The sequence below is a fragment of the Macaca mulatta genome, chromosome 1 (assembly GCF_049350105.2).
Source record: "Macaca mulatta isolate MMU2019108-1 chromosome 1, T2T-MMU8v2.0, whole genome shotgun sequence".
In the NCBI taxonomy this organism is placed as follows: domain Eukaryota; kingdom Metazoa; phylum Chordata; class Mammalia; order Primates; family Cercopithecidae; genus Macaca; species Macaca mulatta.
The window spans coordinates 39,992,719-40,019,321 of NC_133406.1; the positions used below are offsets into that span (position 1 = coordinate 39,992,719).

Here is a 26,603-nt window from a genome sequence, read left to right on the forward strand (position 1 = left end):
GTAGGTGTATGAGTGGGTGCAAATAATTATATTTTCTTTTTTAAATGCTTAGAAATGGTTTTGCTCATTTCCTTATTCCTTCAGTGTTTCCAAATTTGCCTGAGCCTTTGGTTCTTTATTTCTGTCCTCTTTTCTTCCAGTTTTTAGCTCTCATGCTCCCTCTCCCAATCACAGCATCTCACATCTTCACTGTTGAAAGGCTATGGTAGAAGGAGCATGGGCAAATGGCTCCAGTCTGTTGAAGCTGAAATCTTTCACCCACCAGCTACTTAATTACGGGCAGATTATACAAGCTCTCTAACCTGAGTTTCCTCACCTTTAAATTGGAGCTGAAAATTATTCCTTTATGGAGGTGTTGTGAGGATTAAATGGAATGAATGCCAAGTTTTGGCACACAGTAGACTCTCAGTGAACAGCAACTATACTAATGAACATGTTATACTCCTCTTTCTTTCCCCAGAAGAAAGGCTGGCTGAGAATGATCAGCTTTATCAGGAGCTTTTGCAAGTACCGCAGATTTATGTTGAATCCTAATAAGCGCCAGGAATTTGAAGACTATCTTCGCCAGGAAATGCAAAACAGCAAGGAAAGTAAGTCATTTCTGTATTTACCCCCACTCCCTGTTGATATTTGAGCCATGAGGGTCAGCCCACCTAAGAAGCTTATTGCTTTGTGTCATGCCTGTGTCAGCCTGGAGTCTAGCAAAAAGACCCCAGGTCCTGTGTGCAAAACCAAGCCCAGGCCTGCCTAGAGAGGATGCAAGCCCGGAGGTCTCTGCTTAAGGAACCAGCAAGGGTAGGGAATAATTAACCTAAGGCACTGCAAAATCTTTCATTTTACAAAATAATTTCCTTATGTTTTTGAATTTGGTCTTTAAAAATTATTTTCAAAATTTTTCTGCTTATAAAGTAATACATGCTGTTAATAAAGAAAGAGGTAACAACAATTACAGAAATATGTAGTATAGAAGTGAAATTCCCTCAAGAGATAACATTGTTAATGCTTGTAAACTTACCTCCTAATTATTTTTCTGTATATGTATCTTAATATTTACTTTTCCCACAAAATTGATCCCACATATTTGATTTGTAATTTGCTTTTTTTTTTTGCTCAATAATGTATCTTGGACATCATTTTGTATCAGTAGACATATATCTGACTTGTTTTTGACTGCCATAAAATGTCCATTATATGGATTAATTCAACAGCTTCACTCATTCATTCATTCATTTAACACACTTTTCGAAAATCTGCTATGTGGCAAGCAGTTTGCCAGGTGCTGGAGATACAGTAGTGAACAGTAGTGAGCCTGCAGCAGAGGATCTGCCCTGTAGCACCTACAGATTTCAAACAGAAAATACAAGCCACAGATACTGGAGCTGGAGTGCCTGGATTTGAATCTGCTACTTTCTAGTTGAAGGACCTTGGGAAAATTACTTTGTATCTCTGTTTTCTCATCTGTAGAATGGGAATGAGAATTGTTTCTATTTCACAGGGTTATTAGAACTATGCTTGGCAATAGTACATGCTATAAGAGGGTTAGCTAGTGTTACTGCTATTATTATATAATTGTGATGAGTGATCCCAATGATAATTGCAGGGAGATCCTATCAGTTAAGGCACAGGGCCAGAGAAAATGTCTCCCAGAAAATGACATAAAGTTGAGTTTTCAGAAATGACCAAGTTAAGTAGGTGGGATGGGAGGAGGGTGATTTCTAGGTGTGCACAGAATCATTAAACAAGAAAGAGGACGGTGCAATTCAGAAACTGCAATCAGGCCAATTGGACTAGAGATTAATGAGATGGGGCAAATGCTTGAGATGAGACTGGAAAGATTGGCAGTGACAAATCATGACTCTTTTGATGACATTTGAGTTGTTCCAACTTTCACTTAAACAATGCCGCAACCATAAAAACCTTAGAAGAAAACCTAGGCAATACCATTCAGGACATACGCATGGACAAGGACTTCATGTCTAAAACACCAAAAGCAATGGCAACAAAAGCCAAAATTGACAAATGGGATCTAATTAAACTAAAGAGCTTCTGCAAAGCAAAAGAAAATACCATCAGAGTGATCAGGCAACCTACAGAATGGAAGAAAATTTTTGCAATCTACTCATCTGACAAAGCGCTAATATCCAGAACCTACAAAGAACTCAAACAAATGTATAAGAAAAAAACAACCCCAACAAAAAGTTGGAAAAGGATATGAATAGACACTTCTCAAAAGAAGACATTTATACAGCCAACAGACACGTGAAAAAATGCTCATCATCACTTGCCATCAGAGGAATGCAAATCAAAACCACAATGAGACACCATCTCATACCAGTTAGAATGGTGATCATTAAAAAGTCAGGAAACAACAGGTGCTGGAGAGGATGTGGAGAAATAGGAAGACTCTTACACTGTTGGTGGAACTGTAAACTAGTTCAACCATTGTGGAAGACAGTGTGGCGATTCCTCAAGGATCTAGAACTAGAAATACCATATGACCCAGCCATCCCATTACTGGGGATATACCCAAAGGATTATAAATCATGCTGCTATAAAGACACATTCACACATATGTTTATTGTGGCACTATTCACAATAGCAAAGACTTGGAACCAACCCAAATGTCCATCAGTGACAGATTGGATTAAGAAAATGTGGCACATATCCACCATGGAATACTATGCAGCCATAAAAAAGGATAAGTCTGTGTCCTTTGTAGGGACATGGATGCAGCTGGAAACCATCATTCTCAGCAAACTATCGCAAGAACAGAAAACCAAACACCGCATGTTCTCACTCATAGGTGAGAATTGAACAATGAGATCACTTGGACACGGGAAGGGGAATATCACACCCCTATTGTGGGGTGGGGAGAGTGGGGAGGGATAGCATTAGGAAATATGCCTAATGTAAATTGACGAGTTAATGGGTGCAGCACACCAACATGGCACATGTGTACATATGTAACAAACCTGCATGTTGTGCACATGTACCCTAGAACATAAAGTATAATAATAAATAAATAAATAAAATAATGATTAAAATTTAAAAAAAAACCAATGCTGCAAAACATGCATATTTTGTAATTGTGTGCTTCTATGAAACAAGTTCCTTAAAATGGGAATGATGGGTAAATGGTTAAAAACAGTTAAATTTTGACCCTCCAAAAACATTGCACTAATTTAAACTCTTGCCAACCATATAAACTAGTGTCTGGTTTCTCACATTCTCATCAACACAGTGTGTTGTACATTTTAAAAAACTGTCAACCTGGTAAATAAAAAATAATGTGCCAGATAGTCTATTCTTATTTATATTTCTTTAGTAGTTGAGCATCTTTATTTACTGGCCATTTGTATTCTTTCTTGAACTGTTTATGCCCGTTGTCTATTTTTCTATTGGTATCTTAATATTATTTATTTTAATTTTAAAAAAGTTTGTATATATCTTTTATGAACTGCTTCACAACCAAGTATTTTGGCTTCAATAATAGTTCTAGCAGACCAGGCATGGTGCCTTATGCCTGTAATCTCAGTACTTTGGTAGGCCAAGGCGGGTGGATCACTTGAGGTTGGGAGTTAGAGACCAGCCTAACCAAGATGGTAGAACTTCATCTCTACTAAAATACAAAAATTAGCTGGGCATGGTGGTATGCACCTGTAATCCCAGCTACTCGGGAGGCTGAGGCAGGAGAATCGCTTGAACCAGGAGGCAGAGTTTGCAGTGAGCCGAGATTGCACCACTGCACTCCAGTCTGGGTGACAGAGCAAGACTCTATCTCAAAAAGAAAAAAAAAATAGTTCTAGTTCTTTTGTTTCTTCTTTTAAATAAAACCAGCTCAAGCCCTCATGCCCCAGAATGGTAGGAAGTCCTGTTTCATCATTCTTTGACTACCCACTTCCTCAATATTATGTAAGAACCCAAGACCTGTACTTATCCAATTCAATAGGAGGTCTACCAGACTTCCAGTTCCCCTTAGATACAGTGAAGAGCTTGTGACACTCAGCCTGCCACTGGTCTAAGTTCTTTTATTTGAAATAGAGCATACTTATAAGTGACTATATGAGCAGCTGAATACCCATTATCCAAGCCAAGAAATAGAAAATGACGTAACTCAGATGACACCTGGTGCCCCTTTACCCATCACAGATGCAACTCCTATCTTGAACACAAGCATTTATTTTACTATTGCCTTTTAAAATGTACATGTGTTTTCATACTCCTTCTATAGCGGTCCTGCCTCAAACAAATTTGATTCCCATTGGAACTTCCACTCCATTCATCTTACTGATTTTCTTAGGAGTATGTGTGTGTTTAGTATCTGAGAAAACAGAAGCAATCAGAAGAGAAGTTTTACAGCTTCCCTCCCCTGAATCACCTGGTCAGCTTCCTCTGTATTCACAGGCTCTGGTCGCTGAGTAGGCTGCCTGTCCTTGCTCCTAAAGAAGCATCCAGGCCCTCATCTACTCAAGGGCATTCATCCAGTCATTTTTACTTATTCTCCTGCATCATTTTTATTTTCTCTGCTGGATTACTCAGTTGGCACCAAATATGACATAGTACCTCTCAAGCAAAAATTAATAATAAATTCTCCCTGATTCTACATTCTCCTCAAATTATCTGGCACATTTGTCTGTATCCCTTTTAAACAAAAATCCTCAAGAGTTACGCATTCTTGCTGCTTTGTTTTCTTTTCTTTCCATTTATTTTTAAATTACTTTTTAGAATCACTTTTTAAGCTACAATTTTATACAGTAAAATTCACCAATTTTAATTGTGCAATTTGAGAATGTAAGTATCTCTGCAGTCATGATATAGAATACTTGCTTCATCACAAGAAATCCTTTGTGTGTCTTTTTAATCAACACCCTTCCCCTTCCACTACTACTCTCTGGTCTGGCAACAACTGACCTACTTTCTAATACTACAGTTTAGTCTTTTAAGGAATTTAATATAAATGGAATCAAGCAGTAGTCTTAGTGCATGCATGCAATAGTCTTTTGTGACCAGCTTCTTTTATATAGCATGATGCTTTTGAGATTTGTCTATGCTCTTGCATATATCAGTAGTTCATTCCTTTTTATTGCTGGGTAGTATTCCATTGTACCATAGCACACTTTGTTTATGCATTCACCAATTGTTACATATTGGGTTGATTCCACTTTGGGGCTGTTATGAATTACCCTGCTATGAATATTCAAGTACAAGTATTTGTGTGGATATATGTTATTTCCTTTGGGTAAATATCTGAAAGTAGAAGTGCTGGGTTATGTGGTAAGTGTATGTTAACTTTATAAGGAATTGTCAAGCTGTTTTCCAAAGTGGTTGTACCACTTTTGCATTTTCACCACCGATGTAGGAAAGTTTCAATCGTTCCCCATCCTCACCAACCTTTGGTATTACCCATCTTTTTAATTTTAGCCATTCTAGAGGGTATGTAATGGTATTTTGTTTTTGTTTAATTTTTATTTTGTCTAATGACTAATGATGTTGAGTATGTGTTCATGTGCTTGCTTGCCATGTTAGTCCATTTTCACACTGCTGATAAAGACATACCCGAGGCAGGGAAGAAAAGGAGGTTTTAATGGACTCACAGTTCCATGTGGGTGGGGAGGCCTCACAATCATGGCAGAAGGCAAGGAGGAGCAAGTCACATCTTAAGTGGATGGCAGCAGGCAGACAGGAGCTTGTGTAGGGAAACTCCCCTATTTTAAAACCATCAAATCTCATGAGATTCACTATCATGAGAACAACACAGAAAAGACCTGCCCCTGCGATTCAATTATCTCCCACCAGGTTCCTCCCACAACACATGGGAATTCAAGATGAGATTTGGGTGAAGACACGGCCAAACCATACAATTTGCCATACATATTGTGCTATTTTTAGTGAAGTGTCTGTCCGTATCTCTTGCCCATTTTTTAAGAACTTTGTTGTCTTATTATTGGATTATAAGAATTCTTTACATAATCTGGGAATATTTTTGATGGATATGTTTTGAAAATATTTTCTCTCGGTTGATGGCTTGCTTTTTCATTTTTTAAGTAGTGTCTTTTGAAGATCCAAAATCTGAAATCCTCCAAAATCCAAAACTTTTTGAGTACTGATATGACACCACAAATGGAAAATTTCACACCTAACCTCATGTAACAGGTTGCAGTCAAAATGCAGGGAGAGGTGCAATACACAATTTATTCAGTGTCCCCAAGAAAAAAAATAAAATTATCTTAAGGCTATATGTATAAGGAATGTACAAACATAAATAAATTTCGTGTTTAGATTTGGGTTCCAGGCCGGGCGCGTTGGCTCACGCCTGTAATCCCAGCACTTTGGGAGGCCGAGATGGGCAGATCACGAGGTCAGGAGATCGAGACCATCCTGGCTAACACGGTGAAACCCCGTCTCTACTAAAAAATACAAAAAATTAGCCGGGCGAGGTGGCGGGCGCTTGTAGTCCCAGCTACTCGGGAGGCTGAGGCAGGAGAATGGCGTGAACCCAGGAGGCGGAGCTTGCAGTGAGCTGAGATCGCACCACTGCACTCCAGCCTGGACAACGGAGCGAGACTCCCTCAAAAAAAAAAAAAAATTCAGCAGATTAATAATAGTAGCCAAGTTAGAATGATCATCCTGACTGTAATGTAGGGAATATACTACACAAAAGCAAAATTAAGTGTAGGAAGCACAGTCAGGGCTGGAACTAGGGTAAGGCAAGGGAGGCATCTAACACACAAAAATTAAGGAGGCACTGACCGTCAGGCTCATGCAGATGCCAACCCCGCACTTGTAACACGTTGATCGTGAATGCTTCCTTAAACTGTGTCCTAGGCACCTACCTCACCTTAGCAGGTCAGGGCCCTAGTCCTGACCCCGAGAACACTAAAGCGGCTTTTGGAACAAGTGAAAAATGATGATGCTTTAAACAAATGTCACTGCAAGAAAGACCAATAGTGGATACACTTGAAATATATGTAGAAAGTAGAATCAACAATATTTGGTGACTAATTGGATGTGGAAAGAGGAAGAAGTCAAATACGATTCCCAGGTAATAGTGAGTTGGAGCTGCTCATACTGGCTGGTAAGAGCCAGCTGTTAAATATCCTGAAATTTTGTGAGCTACTGAACAAACGTCAGTAGCTAAAAATCTATTACAGTGAGAATATTTACTACCTAAATTAGCGAATAATACAAATTAGGTCTCCCCCTCTACTACCAGAGCCAGTTTACAAGCATCCGATGGCTTCCAGGTTTATTGGGTGAATTTATCACCCTCTTTTCCTAGAATCCCTAACCATCATATCAATTTACACTGTTATCTAGACTTTTTTTTTCCCTTCAAACTCAAGTCTAAGAGAGAAAGATTGAAAGATAGTAGGTGAGGGATCTTATGTCTTATTCAGTATAGTAACCCTAGGGTCTAGCACAATGTCTGAGACATAACAAGTGCTAGATATTTATGGATTCTTGTAGTTACCCTCCCATTCTATATACAATACTGCACCAAAAGGAATCCCACCTGCGCCATAGGGAGCACCACACCGACTTCAATAAATCCTGAACAGCACTCCAGAATAAAGGATTTGCAGGCAGAATGGTAAATTCTAGAGCCAGATTAGATATTTGTCTGAAACCCAGCCAGATAATTAACCAGGGTCTATATGTCAGATCCAGCCCAAACCTGTTCTTTTCTCAGACCTGAATCCCTATGAAGAGATGTCTTTGGATATAATTTAGTCAAGAAACTTTCTAAAGGAAGCATTTTATTTTTCTGACACACAATCCAAATCTTCTAGTGGCTCTTGTGCTCTCCTGTACTCGTTACTCTCTTTTGTACTCTAGCTTTCTACCCTCGGTTTCCTTAATAAACTTCTTTACTCCTGATATTTTGACTTTTTCTTTGTGCTGCTTTCCTCATTTGCTCCTAAATTACTTCCTGATAAAACTTGAGTAAGCACCATCAGTGCTACACACTCCATTTGGAAGGTCACATCTGCATGTTTCATTTTCACAGTCTCTGCAGAAACCTTAGGGATTAGCATAACTGTGGTGTGATTCTATTTCTATGAGATAAGCACCTTCAGTGCTCAGTTGACATATGTTTTATGTGTGTTGTCGTACTATCTGAGTAGTTGGATTTTTCAAGTCCAAGTAAAAGGTTGAGCCCAATGGCAGAAAGTGACTATTTCAGTAGGCCAAAAGGGTAGATTCACAGTCTCCTTTCTTCTTTTTGTTATGCCCAGGTTGAGGGTAAGAGTGACTTGATCAAACAAGATTGTAATTCCTTCTTCTTTCTCTCTCAGATTTCACCACATCACACAACACATCGGGACGTTCAGCTCCACCCTCCACAAATGTCCGGAGTGCAGACCAAGAGAATGGAGACACAACCCTTGTAAAGCGTCGTGTATTTGGCCACAGGATTATCACTGTCAACTTTGTGATCAATGATCTATATTTCTTTTCTGAAATGGAAAAGTAAGTTTCCCACCTCTCTTTCGTCTGCCCTGAAAATGACTTTTCATCCTTAGGACTACCCAGCAGAAACTGGCTTGATCTGTTAGAGATACAGTGATTTCAGCCCTGCCCAGTAAGAATCTCTCCTTCTGAAAATCTTACTGTATGCCGTCACTCAGTTGATTTCCATCTTTCTATTCTTTGGGTCCTAAAAGCTCTTCAGTATTCCAGAAATTCCACTGTCAAAATGCAGTTGCTTAGTCCCAGAAAAGGGAAGCATGTTTTTCTCCATTATTTATAAATGTGGAAAAGTCCTATTATATAACACCATGGGACCAATATTCTTTAGTTAAAGCCAGGAATTATGATAATACAAATTGTGTGTGTCTGTGTGACATTAAACAGATATTTTTAAGTTAAGACATACTAGTGTACATTAATTCACCTGTCAAATTTTTTATGTAAAACCAAAGTCAATCCACAATGGAAGGTCTGTAAATTTTTCTTGTATAGACTATACCCCGAAAGCTGTCTACTAATTTTTTTTAATTGATACATAATAGATTTACATATTTTGGAGGTGTATGTGATATTTTGATACATTCATATAATGTGTAAAGATCAAATCAGGGTACTTGAGATATCCGTCATCTTCTTTTTTTTTTTATGCTAGACAGATTCAAATTATTCTCTTCTAGATATTTTGAAATGTACGAGAGATGATTACTAACTATAGTCACCCTACTGATCCATGGAACACTAGGTCTTACTTCCTCTATCTAACTGTGTATTTGTACCCCTTGATCAAACTGACTTCCTTCATCTCCCCACCCCCTACCCTTCCCAGCTTCTGGTAACGACCTGAGATCCACTTTTTTAGCTCCCACATATAAGTGAAAACATGTGATATTTGTCCTTCTGTGTTTGACTTATTTCACTTAACATAATCAACTACAGCTCCACGCGCGTTGCTGCAAATGACAGGATTTTGTTCTTTTCTGTGGCTTAATACTATTTTATTGTGTATCTGTATACACCACATTTTCTTTAACCATTCATCCACTGATGGGCACTTAGATTGACTCCATATTCTGGCTATTGCGAATAGTGCTACAATAAACACGGGAGTGCAAATATCTCTTCAACATACTCATTTCCTTTACTTTGGATATATACCCAGTATTAGGATTGCTGGATCACATGGTAGTTCTATGTTTAGCTTTTTGAGGAAGCTCTATACTGTTTTCCACAGTGGCTATACTAATTTACATTGCCACCAACCAGATACAAGGTTTCCCCTTTTTACATACGCTCACCAGCATCTGTTATTCCCCATCTTGTTGATAATAGCCACTTTAACTAGGGTAAGATGATATCTCGTTGTGGTTTTGACTTTCATTTCTCTCATGATTTGTGATCTTAGCAGTTTTTCATATACCTTTTGGGTATATGAAAGACAAAAGAAGACAAGAATGTCTTCTTTTGAGAAATGTCTATTCAGATCTTTTGCACATTTAAAAAATCAGATTATTTGGGTTTTTTGTTATTGAGATGTTTGAGCTCCTTATATATTCTGGTTATTAATCTCTTGTCAGATGGATAGTTTGCAAATATTTTCTCCCATTCTGTGGGTTATCTCTTTACTTTGTTGATTGCTTCCTTTGCTGTACAGAAGCTTTTTAGCTTGATGTGATCCATTTGTGTATTTTTGCTTTGGCTCCCTATGCTTCTTACACAAAAACCTTTGCCCAAACCAATGTCCTGCCGTGTTTCCCCAATGTTTTCTTCCAGTAGTTTCACAGTTTTAGATTTAAGCCTTTAATACATTTTTATTTGATTTTTGTATGTGGTGAGAGATAGGTGTCTGGTTTCATTTTGCTGCATATGGACATTCAGTTTTCCTATCACCATTTATTGAAGAGACGGTCCTTTCTCCCATTGTACATTCTTGGCACCTGTGTCAAAAGTGCGTTGGCTGCAAAGGCATGGATTTATATCTGAATTGTCTATTCTGTTTCACGGGTCTATGTGTCTGTTTTTAATGCCAGCACCATGCTTATTTAGTAACTATAGCTTTGTAGTATATTTTGAAGTCAGCTAGAGTGATGCCTCCAGCTTTGTTCTTTTTGTTTAGGATTGCTGTGACTATTCAGGGTCTTTTGTGGTTCCATGTAAATTTTAGGATTGTTTTTTCTATTTCTGTGAAGAATGCCATTAATATTTTGATAGGGATTGCACCGAATGTATAAATTTCTTTGGGTAGTGTAGACATTTTAATAATATTATGTTTTCCAACCCATGAGCATGGAATATACTTCAATTGTGTGTGTGTGTGTGTGTATGTGTGTGTGCCTTCTTCAATTTTTCCATCAGTATTTTCTTGTATGTATTTTTCAGTTCTTTGTTTAAGTTAATTCCTAGGTATTTTACGCTTTTTGTAGCTGTTGTCAATGAGATGGCTTTCTTGATTTCTTTTTCAGATTGTTCATTGTTGTTGTATATAAATGCTTCTGATTTTCATATGTTGATTTTGTATTCTGCAACTTTACTGGGTGTATGAGTTGTAACAGGCTGTTGGTGAAGTCTTTAGGTTTTTCTAAAGATAAGATTATGTCAACTGTGAACAAGGCTAATTTGACTTCTTCCTTTCCAGTTTGGATGCCCTTTATTTCTTTCTGTTGCCTAATTGTTCTGACTAGAACTTCCACCACTATATTGAATAAGAGTAGTGAGAGTGGGCATCCTTGACTTGTTCCAGATCTTAGAGTAAAAACTTTCAATTTTTCCCCATTCAGTATGATGTTAGCTGTGAGTTTATCAAATATTTGCATTTATTATTTTGAGGTATATTTCTTATATACCCAATTCATTGAGGGTTTTTATCATAAAGAGATGTTGAATTTTATTGAATGCTTCATCATCTATTGGAATGATCATATGGCTCTTATTCTTGATTCTGTTAATGTGATAGATCACGTTTATTGATTTGCATATGTTGAATCATCCTTGTATCCCTGGGATTAATCCCATTAGATGATGGTGAATGATCTTTTTAATGTGTTGTTGAATCTGGTTTCTAGTATTTTGTTGAGGCTTTTTGCATCTGTGTTCATCAGTGATATTGGCCTATAGTTTTCTTTTTCTCTGCTGCATCCTTCTCTGGTTTTGGTATCGGGTCAATGTTGGCTTTGTAGAATGAGTTTTTAATATTCTCCCCTTTTGCATTTTTTAAGAGTTTGAGTAGAATTAATATTAGTTTTTATTTAAATTTTTGGTAGAATTAATGCCATCAGGTCCTGGCATCTTCTTTGATGGGAAACTTATTATGGCTTCAGTCTTATTACTCATTATCTGTTCATTTGAGTTTTCTGTGCCCTCGTGATTCAACCTGGTAGTTTTTCTGTATCCAAGAATTTATTTATTCATTTCTTCTAGGCTTTCCAATTTGTTGGTGTATAGTTGTACATAATAATCTCTAATGACTATGTCTCTTTTTTGTTTCTGATTTTATTTATTTGGGTCTTCTCTTTGCCTTTATCAGTCTAGCTAAAGGCTTAATGATTTTGTTTATATTTTTAAAAAACCAACTTTTTGTTTCATTAATCTTCTGTATTTTTTAGTCTTAATTTCATTTATTTCTGCTCTGATATTTATTATTAATATTTTATTCTTTCTACTAATTTGTGTTTGGTTTGTTCTTGTTTTTTAGTTTCTTGAGGGCATCATTAGGTTGTTTATTTGAAGTCTTTCTACTTTTTTGATGTAAGTATTTATTTTCTAAACTTTCCTCTTAGTACTGCTTTTGTTGTGTCCATAGATTTTGGAATGTTGTATTTCCATCTTCATTTGTTTCAAGGAATTTTTTAATTTTCTCCTTTATTTCTTCATTGACCCATTGGTCATTCAGGAGCATGTTGTTTAATTTCCATGTACTGTAGGAAACAGTTTCCAAGGTTCTGCTTGGTATTGATTTCTAGTTGTTTTCCATCATGGTCAGACAGGATGCTTGATTTTATTTCTACTTTTGGAAATTTGTTGAGACTTGTTTTGTGGTATATTTTGAAGAATGTTCCATGTGCTGATGAAAAGATTGTATATTCTGTAGCAGTTGGGTGAAATGTTCTGTAAATGTCAGTTAGACCTATTTGGTGTGGTGTGTAGTTTAACTGCAATTTTTTGTTGTTGATTTTTCTGTCTGGATAATCTGTCCATTACTAAGAGTGGGGTATCGAAATCTCCTACTATTATTGTATTGCAAGCTTTCTCTCCCTTTAGATCTTTTAATGTTTGCTTTATATACTTGGGTGCTCTCATCTTGAATGCATCGATATTAATAATTGTTATATCTTCTTACTGAATTGACCCCTTTATCATTATATAATAACTATGTCTCTTTTTAGAGTCTTCAACTTGTAGCTTATTTTATCTGATGTAGCTAAAGGTATCCCAGCTCTTTTTTTGGTTTCTATTCACATAGAATATATTTTTTCATCCCTTCACTTTTAGTCTATGTGTGTTTTTATAGGTGAAGTGAGTTTCTTGTAGGTAGTGTGTAGTTGGGTCTTGTTTCTTTATCCATCCAGCCACTGTATGTTTTTTAATTAGAGAATTGAGTCTATTTATAGTCAACATTCTTGTTAATAAGTAAGAACTTACTACTGCCATTTTGTTGCTTGTTTTCCAGTTGTTCTTGAACTCCTCTCTTCCTTTCTTACTGTCTTCCTTTGTGATTAAGTAATTTTCTGTGGTACTATATTTTAATTCATTGTTTTTTATTTTTAGTGTAACTATTATAGGTTTCGGCATTGTGGTTACTATGACGATTACCAAAAATATTTTGTGGATATAACAAATTATTTTAATAAGATGACAGCTTATCTTACATCACAAAGAAAAGAAGAGAAACAACAACAACAAAAAACTAAAATGAACCTCTACACTTTAACTCCATCCTCTCAACATTTGGACATTTTGTCTCAATTTGCATATTTTTTTATTGCTTGTCTCTTATCAGATTGCTTCAGCTATTGTTCCTTCTGATAAATTTGTCTTTTAGGCTTCATACTAGAGTTATGAGTGAATTGCACACCACAATTACTATATTAGGATATTCTGGGTTGGTCTGTGCACTCACTTCTACCAATAAGTTTTATACCTTCAAATGCTTCCTTCTTGCATGTTAGTGTCATTTTCTTTCAGTATAAAGAACTCTCTTTAGCATTTCTTATAAGATATGTCTATTGGTCATTAATTTTCTCAGTTTTTGTTTGTCTAGGAAAGGCTATCTCTCCTTCATAGTTGAAGGATAGCTTTACTGGATACAGTACTCTTGGATGGTGGTTTTTGTTTTATTTTTTTTGTTTTTTTAGCACTTTGAAAATGTTTTCTCATTTTCTCCTGGCCTTTATGGTTTCCATTGAGAAGTCTGTTGCCTGATGAATTGGAGCTTCTTTGTATGTTATTTTCTTCTTTTTATGCTTTTAAGATTATCTCTTTTTCCTCGACCTTTAAGAATTGATTACTATAATACTTGGGGTAGTCTTATTTGAGTCAAATTTATTTAATGTTCTCTGACCTCCCTGTACCTGAACATGTATGTCTATGTCAAGTTTCAGAATGTTTTCTGTTGTTGTTTTGAATAAGTTTTCTTTTCCTTGCTCTTGCTCAACTCCCTCTTGAACACCAATGATTTTTAGATTTGCTCTTTTGAAGTAATTTTATATATCTTATAGGAGTCTTCATTACTTTTCATTCTTTTTACTTTTTTCTCCTCTGTCTCATTATATTTGAGTTCTGAGATATTGCTGGTAATAATCTCAGTACTATTTGTTTGTTTTGAGTTTCCATATGGGAGAATGAAGCCAACTTGCTTCCATGCTAACATTTTGGAACCTAGAGTGTCTGTCTACTGATTTGAATTTTTATTTCTTTAAAGTGGAAGAGAATTTAAAGATTACTGTGAAGCAATTCAATCCTTCTGGATTTTTATACCTTTTTCTTATGTTTTAAACTGCCTGGCCCCACCTAACTCAACAGTCTTTTGTTTTTGTTTTTATGAGACGGAGTCTCACTCTGTCACCAGGCTGGAGTGTGGCACCATCTTGGCTCACTTCAACCTCCGCCTCCCGTGTTCAAGCGATTCTCCTGCCTCAGCCTCCCAAGTAGTTGGGACTACAGGCGCATGCCACCATGCCCAGCTAATTTTTGTATTTTTAGTAGAGACGGGGTTTCACCACGTTGGCCAGGATGGTCTCGATCTCCTGGGTCTGATCGCCCACCTCATCCTCTCAAAGTCCTGAAATTACAGGTGTGAGCCACTGCACCCAGCCAACAGCACTTTTTTAAAAAGCTACTTGCCTTCATTAGAATTTCCAAAACATTCTAATTTGTTTTCATAGAAATAATAACTTTTCTTTCATGTTCATATTTTATCAGTTTTCACAAGTTACTAATTATAGAAATTATAGTTACTAATTATCTTTACAATAGGGAAAGATACTTGGGAGGAAACACAACTCCTGGTACACATTCACTTCTACTAGTTTGAGAAAGGTGAGAGTTTACTAAAGATGTCCCTCTAATCTATGCAGTCAGCATATCATGGGCATCAGTCAGTGTGTTTTTCAAAAATGTAGACACCTGGTAACTCATGCATCAGTTAGAAGAGTTTGGTTAAGAGATCTTCTACTGCACTCCAGTGATGGATTTAGCTCATTTCCACAAATGCTTGTTGATTGCTCACTCTTTACTGAACACTGGGTTTGACACCGGATATACAAAAAACAACTAAGACGTGCTCTCTACTTCTAAGATCCCACAAACTAACGAGGATGGCAGAAAAGACACAAACAAAAGTTAGGAAGTGTCTCAGGATGATAGGTGCTATGGGAGAATCAGGCGCAGGAAGAGTATTTAGACAACTGTGAGTCCTCAGGTATGGTTTCTCGGGAGACCCAAAATTCTTGGGTAATCTAAGCTAAGGAAGACTAGGGGTTAGTCAGATAATAAAGGATGTAGGGGGAGGCAATGGAGGAGCAGAGGGAGATACTAGTCAGAGTGCATAGCCTCACCTGCTGCTGCTCCCATTCCCACCACATTGCCTCTTCTTCCTCGCTTGACCTTTACAAACTATTCTCTGTATAACAACCAGCGTAGCCTATTAAAAACACAAACCAGACTAGATCATTCTCCTGCCTAAAATGTTCTACTGGTGGCCGGGTGCGGTGGCTCACGCCTGTAATCCCAGCACTTTGGGAGACCGAGGTGGGCAGATCACGAGGTCAGGAGATCGAGACTATCCTGGGTAAAAAGGTGAAACCCTGTCTCTACTAAAAAATACAAAAAATTAGCCGGGTGTGGTGGCGGGCGCCTGTAGTCCCAGCTACTCGCAAGGCTGAGGCAGGAGAATGGCGTGAACCCGGGAGGCGGAGCTTGCAGTGAGCCAAGATCGCGCCACTGCACTCCAGCCTGGACGACAGAGTGAGACTCTATCTCAAAAAAACAACAAAAAAGAAAATCTTCTACTGGCTTTCCATTACCACTGGAATTAAGTCCAAACCTCCTTTCATTGCCTTTAAGTGCTCTACAGGAGTGGGACCTGCCTGCATCTCAGGGCTTGCCTCAGGCCAGCACAGGAGAGGGAAGAGCAAGATAGTCCTTAGGCCTTTAAGTCATTAGAGGTGCCAATGCTGCAGGGCCAGAATGGGTGAAGAAGGGAAGGTGGGATGAACAAGGGGATTTGTGGTGAAGGAATTCAATGCACTTGAAGGGGCACTTGACGTGTTATCTGACCTGTGGTAAGTGCTCAGTATTTGCCAATGGATGAATTATGACTGAATGAATAAAGTCACAACCTGGCCTAGAGCTGGCCTTGCCTTTTTTGGGCCAGAAATGAGTCTAGGCTGGGGGACTTGTTAGTCACTGTTTTCATCTTCTCCTCCTCATTTCCTACTTCACATTTCTTTTTTAGATTTAATAATCTGGTAAGTTCAGCCCACATGCTGCAGGTCAACCGGGCATACAATGAGAATGATGTGATCCTAATGCGGTCCAAAATGAACATTATCCAAAAACTCTTCCTGAATTCTGACATCCCTCCAAAGCTGAGGGTAAGAAAGACTCCCACTCCACTCTGGCCTTTCACCAAGAAGCATTTCCCCCACAAGGACAATTAGAAAGCTAATTATCAGGCACCTTGTAAGTCTTGGCCAACTAAATATACTTTACCCAGCAACTCCATGAAAACCATCTGCCTTTTGGAGAGGGGGTGGTCATGGGGTTCTGGGGGCCAGGAGAGGTTTTCTGCCTTCCCTTGGAGCTTCCGTCAGTGACAGGCTCCCACTCTGCGGATAGGTGAATGTCTCTGAGTCCCAGAAGGATGCCATCCTTGTTGCCATCACAGAGGGCTACCTAGATCGGAGCGTCTTCCATGGGGCTATCATGTCTGTCTTCCCCGTCATTATGTACTTCTGGAAAAGGTAAGTATTTCTCCTTATTCAGTGACTGCCAGGTCAGGAAAACACACTTAGTTTGGAGAGAGTTTTCTGTCTTCCTCTAGCACTCTGTTTCATTTTTCCAGTATCTAGGGGGAACTGAGATGGTGTTTTCTTATCCTATTCACCTCACTCCATCCCTCACACAGAACACCAATCACTGAATCCACAGATGGAAGGCAGAGTAAGACTGAGAACCAAAATGCCTGGTTTCCCATCCCTCCTCTTTCTATGCTTGCTTGGAGCAAGAATGTGAGATTTTCATAGGCCTGGGTTTCTCACAAGAAGGTAAGACTGAACCACAGCCACTTGGGGAGAAATTCTGTTGAGGCTAACACAACTGCTTGTGCTTAAGGGGCTGCATGAAGAAAGTAAGCCAGAAGTGTTTTGTTCTGCTGTGCTCAAATCCCCATAATTACCACTGAGGGGGACACAGTTGCTAGATACTCCAATTATCAAGAGGAGCTAGACATTCAAATGTGTATTTCATCTCTTCCAAGGTTAAAGTGGCAAATATGGCAACTAACAAAACTAAAACATGGTGAAGAACCTGTGAAGGCCAAAAATCAAAAATGAAGCAAGCAAAATATATGCAGATATTTTGTGGCCAAATGCAATCTGTGGTGCACTGGTTTCTAACCTGTCCTGTGGAGATTTAGCCTGAGCCCTCCCAGCTGGTTATTTATTCCTGTGGTCTGCCAGAGTTTCAGCTCATATCTTCCACATGGTGAATGGCAGTGCCTTGGGTGGTAGTGACCAGAGGACACCTGACTGAAATGTTCCCAGACAAAGATAATCAGGACACTTAGATTATAAAGTGACTTTGACTCTTAGAATTTCCCATCTTCCACCAAAAAAAAAAGTTATTTTATTAAAACAGAAGTGTGAAATTGCTTACCAATCTCTAACCTTTATTTTAAAATCCCTAAGATAATAAATTATTTAATACAGAACTGAGAGAAGTACAAAAATCTAAGTTCAAGACAAGCAATTTAACCTTTTGATCATCAAATGTTGTCTAGAACTTAATTCTAGTTCTCCTAGCAAGGACTAAATAGATATTCACCCAGAGACTTTTGGAGGGATTGGGAACCACTGAGAAATACATGCTTCACTTGAATGAGCCAGTGTTCAGCTGTCTCCTATGTGCTTAGAAAAATGAGACATGCTTTAGGGAGGCTTTGGATTCCTGTTCCTCCTGCAGTTTCTTTACTTACTTTCCTACATACTTATAAAGAAATTTATATTATGCAAATTGTGTTTACATATATTATCTTAAATGAACCTCTCCACAACCCTATGCAGTGGGTGGGGAGGAGTATTACTATCCCTGCTTTACAGATGAGACTGAGGTTCAGAGTGGTTGAGGGACTTGCCTAGAATCACTTGGTAAGTGGTAAAACCAGCATTAGAAACCAGGTCTCTTGGTCTCTCATCACCATAAGTAATGCATGTGTGGCATATTGGAAAGTCCATTAGGGGAAGGAGACCCAGTTCAGCAAGTGAAATGGGAAAAGTCTACTGGGATAGAACAGACTGTCCCTCAGAGAGAGGGGAGGAGGGCAGCAGGCAAAACCACCAGAGCCAAAGCGCCAGAGAAAATAAATTCAGTCTTAGCCAAGATTGACCTCCAAGGGGTCCAGTCCAAGGACTGGCTGAAGGTAGGGATAACAAGGGGCTTGGAACCAGGAAGGAAGAGATGGTGGTGAGTATTGCACAGGCTTCTGGAGAACATAAAAGTCATAAAGAGTATATAAATCTGAGTTCACATGAGAAACCAGGTCTATTCTAGGGAAGGGCCTGCTGGGAATAGAGTGAGGTGGTCAAGGCTCTCAGTAAGGGTCAGGGTGGAAACTAGGATTAGGACCTGAGCAAAAGCCCTTCGGACACTCTGGCCATACCAGGTGGGGTCAGATAGGGATGACAGAGTCTGATGCTGGGGTGCACCTCAAGGGTGAACCTCACCCCAGGCCTCGGGATAGCAGGCCCTTTACAGGCTCCATTCACTGATGGCTCCAGAAAGAAGTCCCAACAAACTGCCCATGCCAGGCCCCCACTGGAGCCAGGTCTGGACAAAGAGGAGGCCTCAGAACAAAGGCCACTGGCAGGTAGTACTCCAAGGCCAGGATGCTCTCCTCTTCTCTGTTGGACACCCATATTCTCTGAGGACTGGCCTGGTCCCATTTCCCCTGTGCTCGGTGCTCCAGCCCCCTCCACTGGGGGTTCCCTCCTGTGACCAGAAGCCTTTCTTCCCACAGGTTTTGTTTCTGGAAGGCGACCCGCTCTTACTTACAGTACAGGGGGAAGAAGTTCAAGGACAGAAAAAGCCCTCCTAAATCTACGGAGAAGTATCCTTTCTCGAGTGGAGGTAAGCTCCACCATGACTCACAGCCCCATTCTCTAGCAACCAAGACTTGCGAAGAGAAAGCAAGGACCCAAGGGGCCAAATTCAAGGCTTCCTCCAGGGTGTTTGCTGGAGCCGGGACAGCTCATTTACTTGGCCCTCAGGGAGACGGAGGACTCAGGGTAAAGCACGAATTATCTGTCACTAGCAGTGCTAGCAGAGGGTACCTCTCCCCAGCAATAACTCCGGGACACCTCTGTGCATGCCGGTCACAGTCTATGTTGAGGGTACATGGAGAGGATGATCTGCTTTTCTGCTGCTTAAGAAGCCCCCTGCTCTATCTCCATTAAACCCTCCCATTTAGAAAGCATTTATTTTATAGCATTAAGCGACAACATTAAAACCTGCATATATAGTTTTAATGTGATAAATATGTTTTTATGTACATATAATTTTTATGAAAGCTGACATATATATATAAAAGCAGATATATGAAAGCATACACATATTTACTTATGTACGAATTCACAAAAAATAAATATGCATATATATATATATACACATATACACGCACACACAGCCATGCACCACACGTTTCAGTCAATAATAAACCACATATACAATGGTAATCTCATAAAATTATAACACTGTACTTCTACTGCACTTTTGCTATGTTTAGATATGTTTAGATGCACAAATACCATGGGGTCACAATTGCAACAGCATTCAGTACAGTAGCTTGCTCTATAGGTTTGTAGCCTAGCAGCAATAGGCTATTCCATAAAGCCTGAGTGTGTAGTGGGCTCTGCCATTTGGTTTGTGTAAGGACATTCTATGATATTCACACAACCACAAAATCACCTAATGACACATTTCTCAGAATGTATCTCTGTCATACAGCTGTGATTGGTACTTGAGCACAAGGGAATTTTAACAAGGAAGAGGATAGTGAACAGGTCAGTGGCTGGTGAGGACAAGGCTGAATGTCTTTCAGGGGAAAGTTCTGAAAACCAAAGAAATCAGGTCTGTGAATCTGGGAACAGCATCAGAGAGTCATCATGTACAAGTTGCGAGACCTTGAGCATGGTGCTCCCCTCTCTCAGCCTCACATCCTTGATCTCATGTCTCAGTCCATTTTGTGTTACTAAAACAAAATACCTCATATTGGGTAATTTATAAAGAAAGAAATGTATTTGGTTCATGATTCAGGGGACTGGGAAGTCTAAGAGCATGACACTAACATCTGGCAAAGGGCTTTATGCTACATCACCCCATGGTGGAAGGCAGAAGGGCAAGAGAGTATGAGAGAGAACAAGAGACGGCTGAACTCACCTTTATAACAAACCCACTCCCATGATAATGGCAATAATCCATTCATGACAGCAGACCCCTCATGGCTTCATCATCTTTTTTTTTTTTTTTTTTTGAGACAGAGTTTCGCTCTTATTGCCCAGGCTGGAAATGGAGTGCAATGGCGTGATCTTGGCTCACAACAATCTCCACCTCCTGGGTTCAAGCGATTCTCCTGCCTCAGCCTCTCACATAGCTGGAACTGCAGGCACACACCCCCATGCTTAGCTAATTTTGTATTTTTAGTAGAGATGGGGTTTCGCCACATTGGTCAAGCTGGTCTCAAACTCCTGACCTCAGGTGATCCACTCGCCTCGTCCTCCCAAAGTGCTGGGATTACAGGCATGAGCCACTGTGCCCGGCCAGCCTCATCACCTTTTGAAGGTCTTGTCTCTTAATACCATCTCTGTGGCAATTAAACTTCAACATGAGTTTTGGAGGTGACATTCAAACCATAGCATTTCACATACAAAGGTTTAGATTTAGATAATGTTTTATCATTAACATTTTGTAATCTAAGGTGTGTTAAACAAGAGCTTTATTACTTACTTAGAAAGATTTATTTCAGTAAGAGTTGTTGCAAGTGTTTTTAATGCTTGTTTTTGTCCTTCCCCAGGAGACAATGCCATCTTAAGGTTCACCTTGCTCAGAGGTATTGAGTGGTTGCAGCCTCAACGGGAAGCAATAAGTTCAGTTCAAAATTGTGAGTTGGAATTGGATCCCCACTGGCAGCAAAAGTTTGCTACTCAATCAGAGGGTGACTTTAAAACCAGCTTGACCAATCCCCTCATTGACCATAAAGAGACTGAGACCCCCAAAATGTGAAGTAACTTGCTGAAGATCACATAGTTTGTGAGTGTCAGAGAGGAGGTGAAAATTGTGTCTCCTGACCTCCTTCCATGGCTCTGTGGGCAACTCTCATCTAAATAATTCTATCTTCTTGGTTTTCGTAACCCCAGGAAGGCAGGTACCTTAAGCTTCTCTGTATCTCTGCTGACTCCTCATTTCCAGGCATGGTGTATGATCTTTATTAAGAGACTATCACAATGTCCTAGTTGTCACTTCTCCCTCACACTGAGACTAACTGCTGGTTTGAACACACCATCTCATACCTCCTGCTTCCTGGAGGCTCCTGCTATGCATCTCTTCCCTGTCACAAACCCTTCAGTTCTAATCTCACATACTGAGGCCATATTATATCCTTTTTCTTCCCCATCTTCAGTCTTAAGGAGACAACCCCACTCCCACACACTAACCCTGCCTTTGTTTCCACATGGTCTCTCCTAACAAACCTTCCCTTTCTATCCCAACTGCCAGCTTCTATTAGGGGAAGAAGTTGGAAATACTGCTTTTCTGCATCTCACAGAGAGCACCTGACCTGCCCATTTGTACATGTTTCCTCATTGCTTCAGGGGGGAGGCCACTATGGAACACTGCCTGTGATCCATAGGCTCCAAACAGTCCTAAAGTCTTGTGATTCTAGTGTTCATCCACCCTAATCTCCTATTTTACTTCCCTGGGTCTATGTGATTGACATCATGGCCTTCGTGTCCAGCCGAAAGGTCTCCTGGGACACACACACACACACACAAATTGCAGTGTAGAAACCAGGTCTCCTGAATATCCCTGGAACAGGCCTGCTTTACCTTCACTTTCCAACCCCTGCCCTGGAGGTGTCCATGGAAGCCCTCCCGGCATGGTCCTCCAGGCTGGAGACCTTTCAGTGACTGGGTCTGTGTCATGAGTTCTGATGCAGTTTTTCTCTGTATTTCTCTTTAGCTTCATCAAGCAACCTTACTCAGCCAAGACTCGTGGTATCTGCCATACAGCTGCATCCTGTCCAGGGGTAGGCATGAGCTGGGAATCCTCTTCTTCAGTTCAGAGCTGCTATGTCCAAGCATGCAATGGGAGATGGTATAAACTTTCCAGAGACTAGCCTCATACCCTGCCTCTCCTCAGCATGCAGAACCTAGAAACTGAACTTGCTGCCTCTGGCGGGAAGTTAAGGAGGTGTTTCTCTGTGGGGGTCTTTTCTCACCTCCAATAGGACAAGCACTTTTAAGAAGTTGGAGTCTCTGACCCACTTTTCAATAGAATACTACTGCTGTGGAAGTGTCCCAGATGATCTTTGATTTGTATTTTTAATTTTTGTCGATTTAAGGAGTACAAGTGCAGTTTTGCTACATGGATATATCGGGAAGTAGTGAAGTCTGGGGTTTTAGTGTAGTCAGCATCCAAATAGTATACATTGTACCCATTAGGTAATTTCTCATCCCTTACCCACCTCCCACTCTTGCACCCTTCCAAGTCTCCAGTGTCTATTATTTTGCTGTCTATGTCCAGGTGTACGTATTATTTAGCTCTCACTTATAACTGAGAACATGCAATATTTGACTTTCCTTTTCTGAGTTATTTCACTTAAGATAATGGTCTCCAGTTCCATCTATGTTGCTGCAAAAGACATGATTTTATCTTTTTATAACTGTTTAGTATTATATTGTGTATATGTATCCTACATTCTCTTTATTCAGATGATCTTTTATTGCCAGCTTTCCAAATAGTCCAGGCTGCTCAGGGCAGGGTGCATAAGGTGGGAAAGAAAGAAGATCTGTTCTTCTGCTTGGCAGGATATTGGCAATAAGAACAGAAGGGACTTGAGTCTGTTAAAATCTGCTTCAGCTTAACTCACTTCTGCACAAGCTTCCAAGTGAAACTGATGCTAAATTAGGGCTCCGAGAGAATCCCCAGGGGTCATGAAAACCATAGCTGATGAGTGCCAAAGAGTTATTTGAGGGCCAAAGTGGTAGACAGCAGCCTCTGAATGACAGGCCTGGTGTCCTTGCCAGCCATGTCACTTATCAGGCCTGTTTCCAGACCTGCCCTTCCAACAGGGACTTGGAGCTGCCCAGGCATTATTTGCCAGTGCCAGTGCCAGTGCCCAGAAGACAAACCAGATACTTTGAAGCTCTTTACACTGGAAAAGCAATGCATGGCTTCAGAGTTTATAAGACCTTGGGGAAGGTGAGATTAAGAATGTGAGAAGCCCTATTCTGAAGCCTGAAGGTTTCAGTTTTGGCTCTTGCCATTCCTAAAGGAAATGACAGCGACAAACCAACAGAGAACACAACTTCAATTACTGCATCATAATTGTGATAACTGGTTGTTCTCTCTCCCTTCAGACAAAAATTATCCTACACCAAAAAAGAGAAGAAGTAATCAAACCAGATCCCCAGCAGAGGCAAATCATCTCTCAGAGGCCTCCTAACACTGACAGAACCTTTTCTGCTCAAAAATGAAAGGCCCCGGTGCCATCTTCCCCAGAAATGATCAAGAAGGGCAATGGGGTGACAGCCCAAATATGGCAGGACCAGACTGCAATGGGTAAGACTTGGGCAAAGCATGAGAGGAAGCGCTTCTTTCCACAGTGAGCTGGGTCGGGAGACCTGGGCTCTAGGTCTTGCTCCACAGCTTCGCGGCTGTGTGCAAACCCTGGCTCAGGTTGTTAAAGAATCCCATGAAATGGATGTAGAGATCACTGAAGGCAATCAGGAGCAAGGTGCTATAATTATCAGCAGGGACAGATGGTGTCTTTTAATGGTAGGATCTCTCATTTAGACAGTGACTCACACCCATTGTCTCAGTAAGTCCTCACAACAACCCTGTGGGCAACCATGTCAGAAATCATTTATTTTTAAACAGTTAAAGAATCTGACTCACAGAGAAGGTAAGTGACTTTCCCAAGATTACTGGGCAGTAAATGGCAGCATCTGGACTAGAACACACCATTTCTGATTTTTTGTCCTGTTTTTGTTCTGTGCCAACCCATTTACGCAACTTTTCATGCACAAAAAGAATAGTTCTTTCTGAGAGGTCTGTTCATTTGCCAACTAGTAGATTAAAAACCTTTAAGGTTTTTGACCTAAATCCCTAAACTGTTGTCATAATTTTAAATGAATAGGCCTATTTTCTCTCCTTTGAGAAAAAAAATCAGAAGTAAAATGAGTCAGAATTTCCTGAACAAGCCCTCCACCTGAGGTCACTGCGGTGAGGTTGGCTTGTCATCTCTGTGGGTTACAGAACAGGAAAGGGCTGGAAAGCTTTTTGGAGAATCCTTTCAAATTTCCAGCCAAAACTTCCTGCTGTGCCGATGTTTTTTATTTCCCAGACTTTTCACAAGGGTGAAAAAGGCGCTGTTGGAGCAGAGCTCGTGAATGCCTGAGACTCTGAGGTCACCTGGTGGGGCTGTGATTGCAGGAGATCCAGGCAGACTGTAGGCAGACGTGACTCTAGAGGAGGCTGAAGAAAGGTCAGGTGTGGAGAGCCCCCTGGGCCCCTGGGAGAAGGCCTAGCAAGACAGGAAGGCCTGGACAAAAGGATATGAGACTTCCCTTCCCTATCAGGGCTAGAGCTTTAGAACAGGACTGCAATTAATAGAAGGAAGAGTGGGCATGAAACAGAATCCCACTTCCTAAAAATCAGGCAAAAAACTAAAGCAAGAACCCAGGTAAGGAACAAAGAAGAGCTCAGTTAGTGAAATTGAGGTAACAGGGAAGCGCTTCATCAAAAAGGAGCAAGTCACAAGCCCCATGCATGAGACTAGAGGGGATGTGAGGCCAGCAACAAGGTGACTGACGAGGATCTAGCAAAATACTAACTCATGGTCACATACTGAAATACACTCACATTGGAGTGGGACATGGCTGAACCTGCATCTTGGCAATAGATGGGCCCCACTTAAGGAAAAGAAAGGTACTTTTCCTGATCCATTTGAACTTAGATCTTTGCCCCATCTTCCTATTTCTTAATTATCTTTGTCTCCACATTCACCATGGGTATACTCATGTGTAGGTATACAAACACACAAACATGTTATTTAAAAGGATTCACGGTACTTAATAGGTCATCCCTGAGTTGGAAAAAAAAAAATCTTCTCCTTCATTAAGTCTTGGTGATTGCTTCTTTCAGTTTCTTACATGCTCCCTTCAAAGATCCCAGATCTAACATGTTCTAATGCCAGTTAGGCTAGTGTCACTAAGTCAGTCACCTGTAGAATACAGGCAGGGTGTATAAATGAATAAAGCAGTCCATGAGAGATAGGAGGGAGTGGTAGAGACTGCGGTGAACTGGAGAACGTGTCCCAAAGGGGTCAGAGACAGTCCGCTCAAGTCAGCCAACCTAGTATTGCCAGAGCTTCTACTTAGGAAAAAAAGGAAGGAAGGAAGGAAGGAAGGAAGGAAGGAAGGAAGGAAGGAAGGAAGGAAGGAAGGAAGGAAGGAAGGAAGGAAGGAAGGAAAAAAGTGAGAAATTAAAAATGTCTGTAACATTACAGTTAAAACAAAACTTACCTAGGGACAAGACTGACCCACAGCCCAACAAATTGCAATATTTGCTTTAATTTTTTTCTTTGCCCTTGAAATTAGATTTGGGTCTTGGGTCTAGTTTGAACAAAAAATATGAGAGGGGAGGAAAAGGAGTCCCAATAACAGATCCAGGGGCCACTGCCATCTAAGGAAAAGGCCAAGAAAGAGGGACCAGGTAAGGAACCTGGCCCACTTCAGTTTCTGTGTTAGTTTCCTTTTGCTACCATAACAAGTTACCAGAAACTTACTGGCTTAAAACAACACAAATTATTATCATACAAGTCTGTAGGTCAGAAGTCTGACCTGAGACTCAAGCTAACATCAAGGTGTCTGGAAGGCTGTGTTCCCCTCTGGAGGCTGTTGGGAGGATCTGTTTCTTGCTTCATTCAGGTTGTTGGCAGAATTCAGTCTTTGTAGGTGTAGGACCGAGGTCTTGCTTCCTTCCTGACTGTCAGCTGAGAGCTGTTCTCAGTTTCTGAGAAGCCACCTGCATTCCTTGGTTCAGGGCCTCCTTCCTCTGTCTTTAAATCCAGCAATGGTGGGTCAAGTCCTGCCCATTCTTTGAATTTCTCCTGCCTCTTCTTCTATCATCACATCTCTCTGGTT

General features: G+C 40.2%; 1 protein-coding gene across 2 annotated transcripts in view; it reads left to right on the forward strand.

The window, feature by feature from the left end:
• RGSL1 (regulator of G protein signaling like 1) overlaps positions 1 to 23,853 on the forward strand; it is a 98,571-nt gene extending 74,718 nt beyond the window's left edge. For both annotated transcript variants that reach the window (XM_015122377.3, XM_078001081.1), the window contains 8 exons: positions 461 to 590; positions 8,298 to 8,472; positions 16,421 to 16,559; positions 16,804 to 16,928; positions 19,202 to 19,311; positions 21,254 to 21,340; positions 22,417 to 22,483; positions 23,817 to 23,853. In XM_015122377.3, the coding sequence (XP_014977863.1) occupies positions 461 to 590; positions 8,298 to 8,472; positions 16,421 to 16,559; positions 16,804 to 16,928; positions 19,202 to 19,311; positions 21,254 to 21,340; positions 22,417 to 22,483; positions 23,817 to 23,853 (870 nt within the window). The remainder of the gene's footprint in view (positions 1 to 460; positions 591 to 8,297; positions 8,473 to 16,420; positions 16,560 to 16,803; positions 16,929 to 19,201; positions 19,312 to 21,253; positions 21,341 to 22,416; positions 22,484 to 23,816) is intronic.
• The last annotated feature ends 2,750 nt before the right edge of the window (positions 23,854 to 26,603 follow it).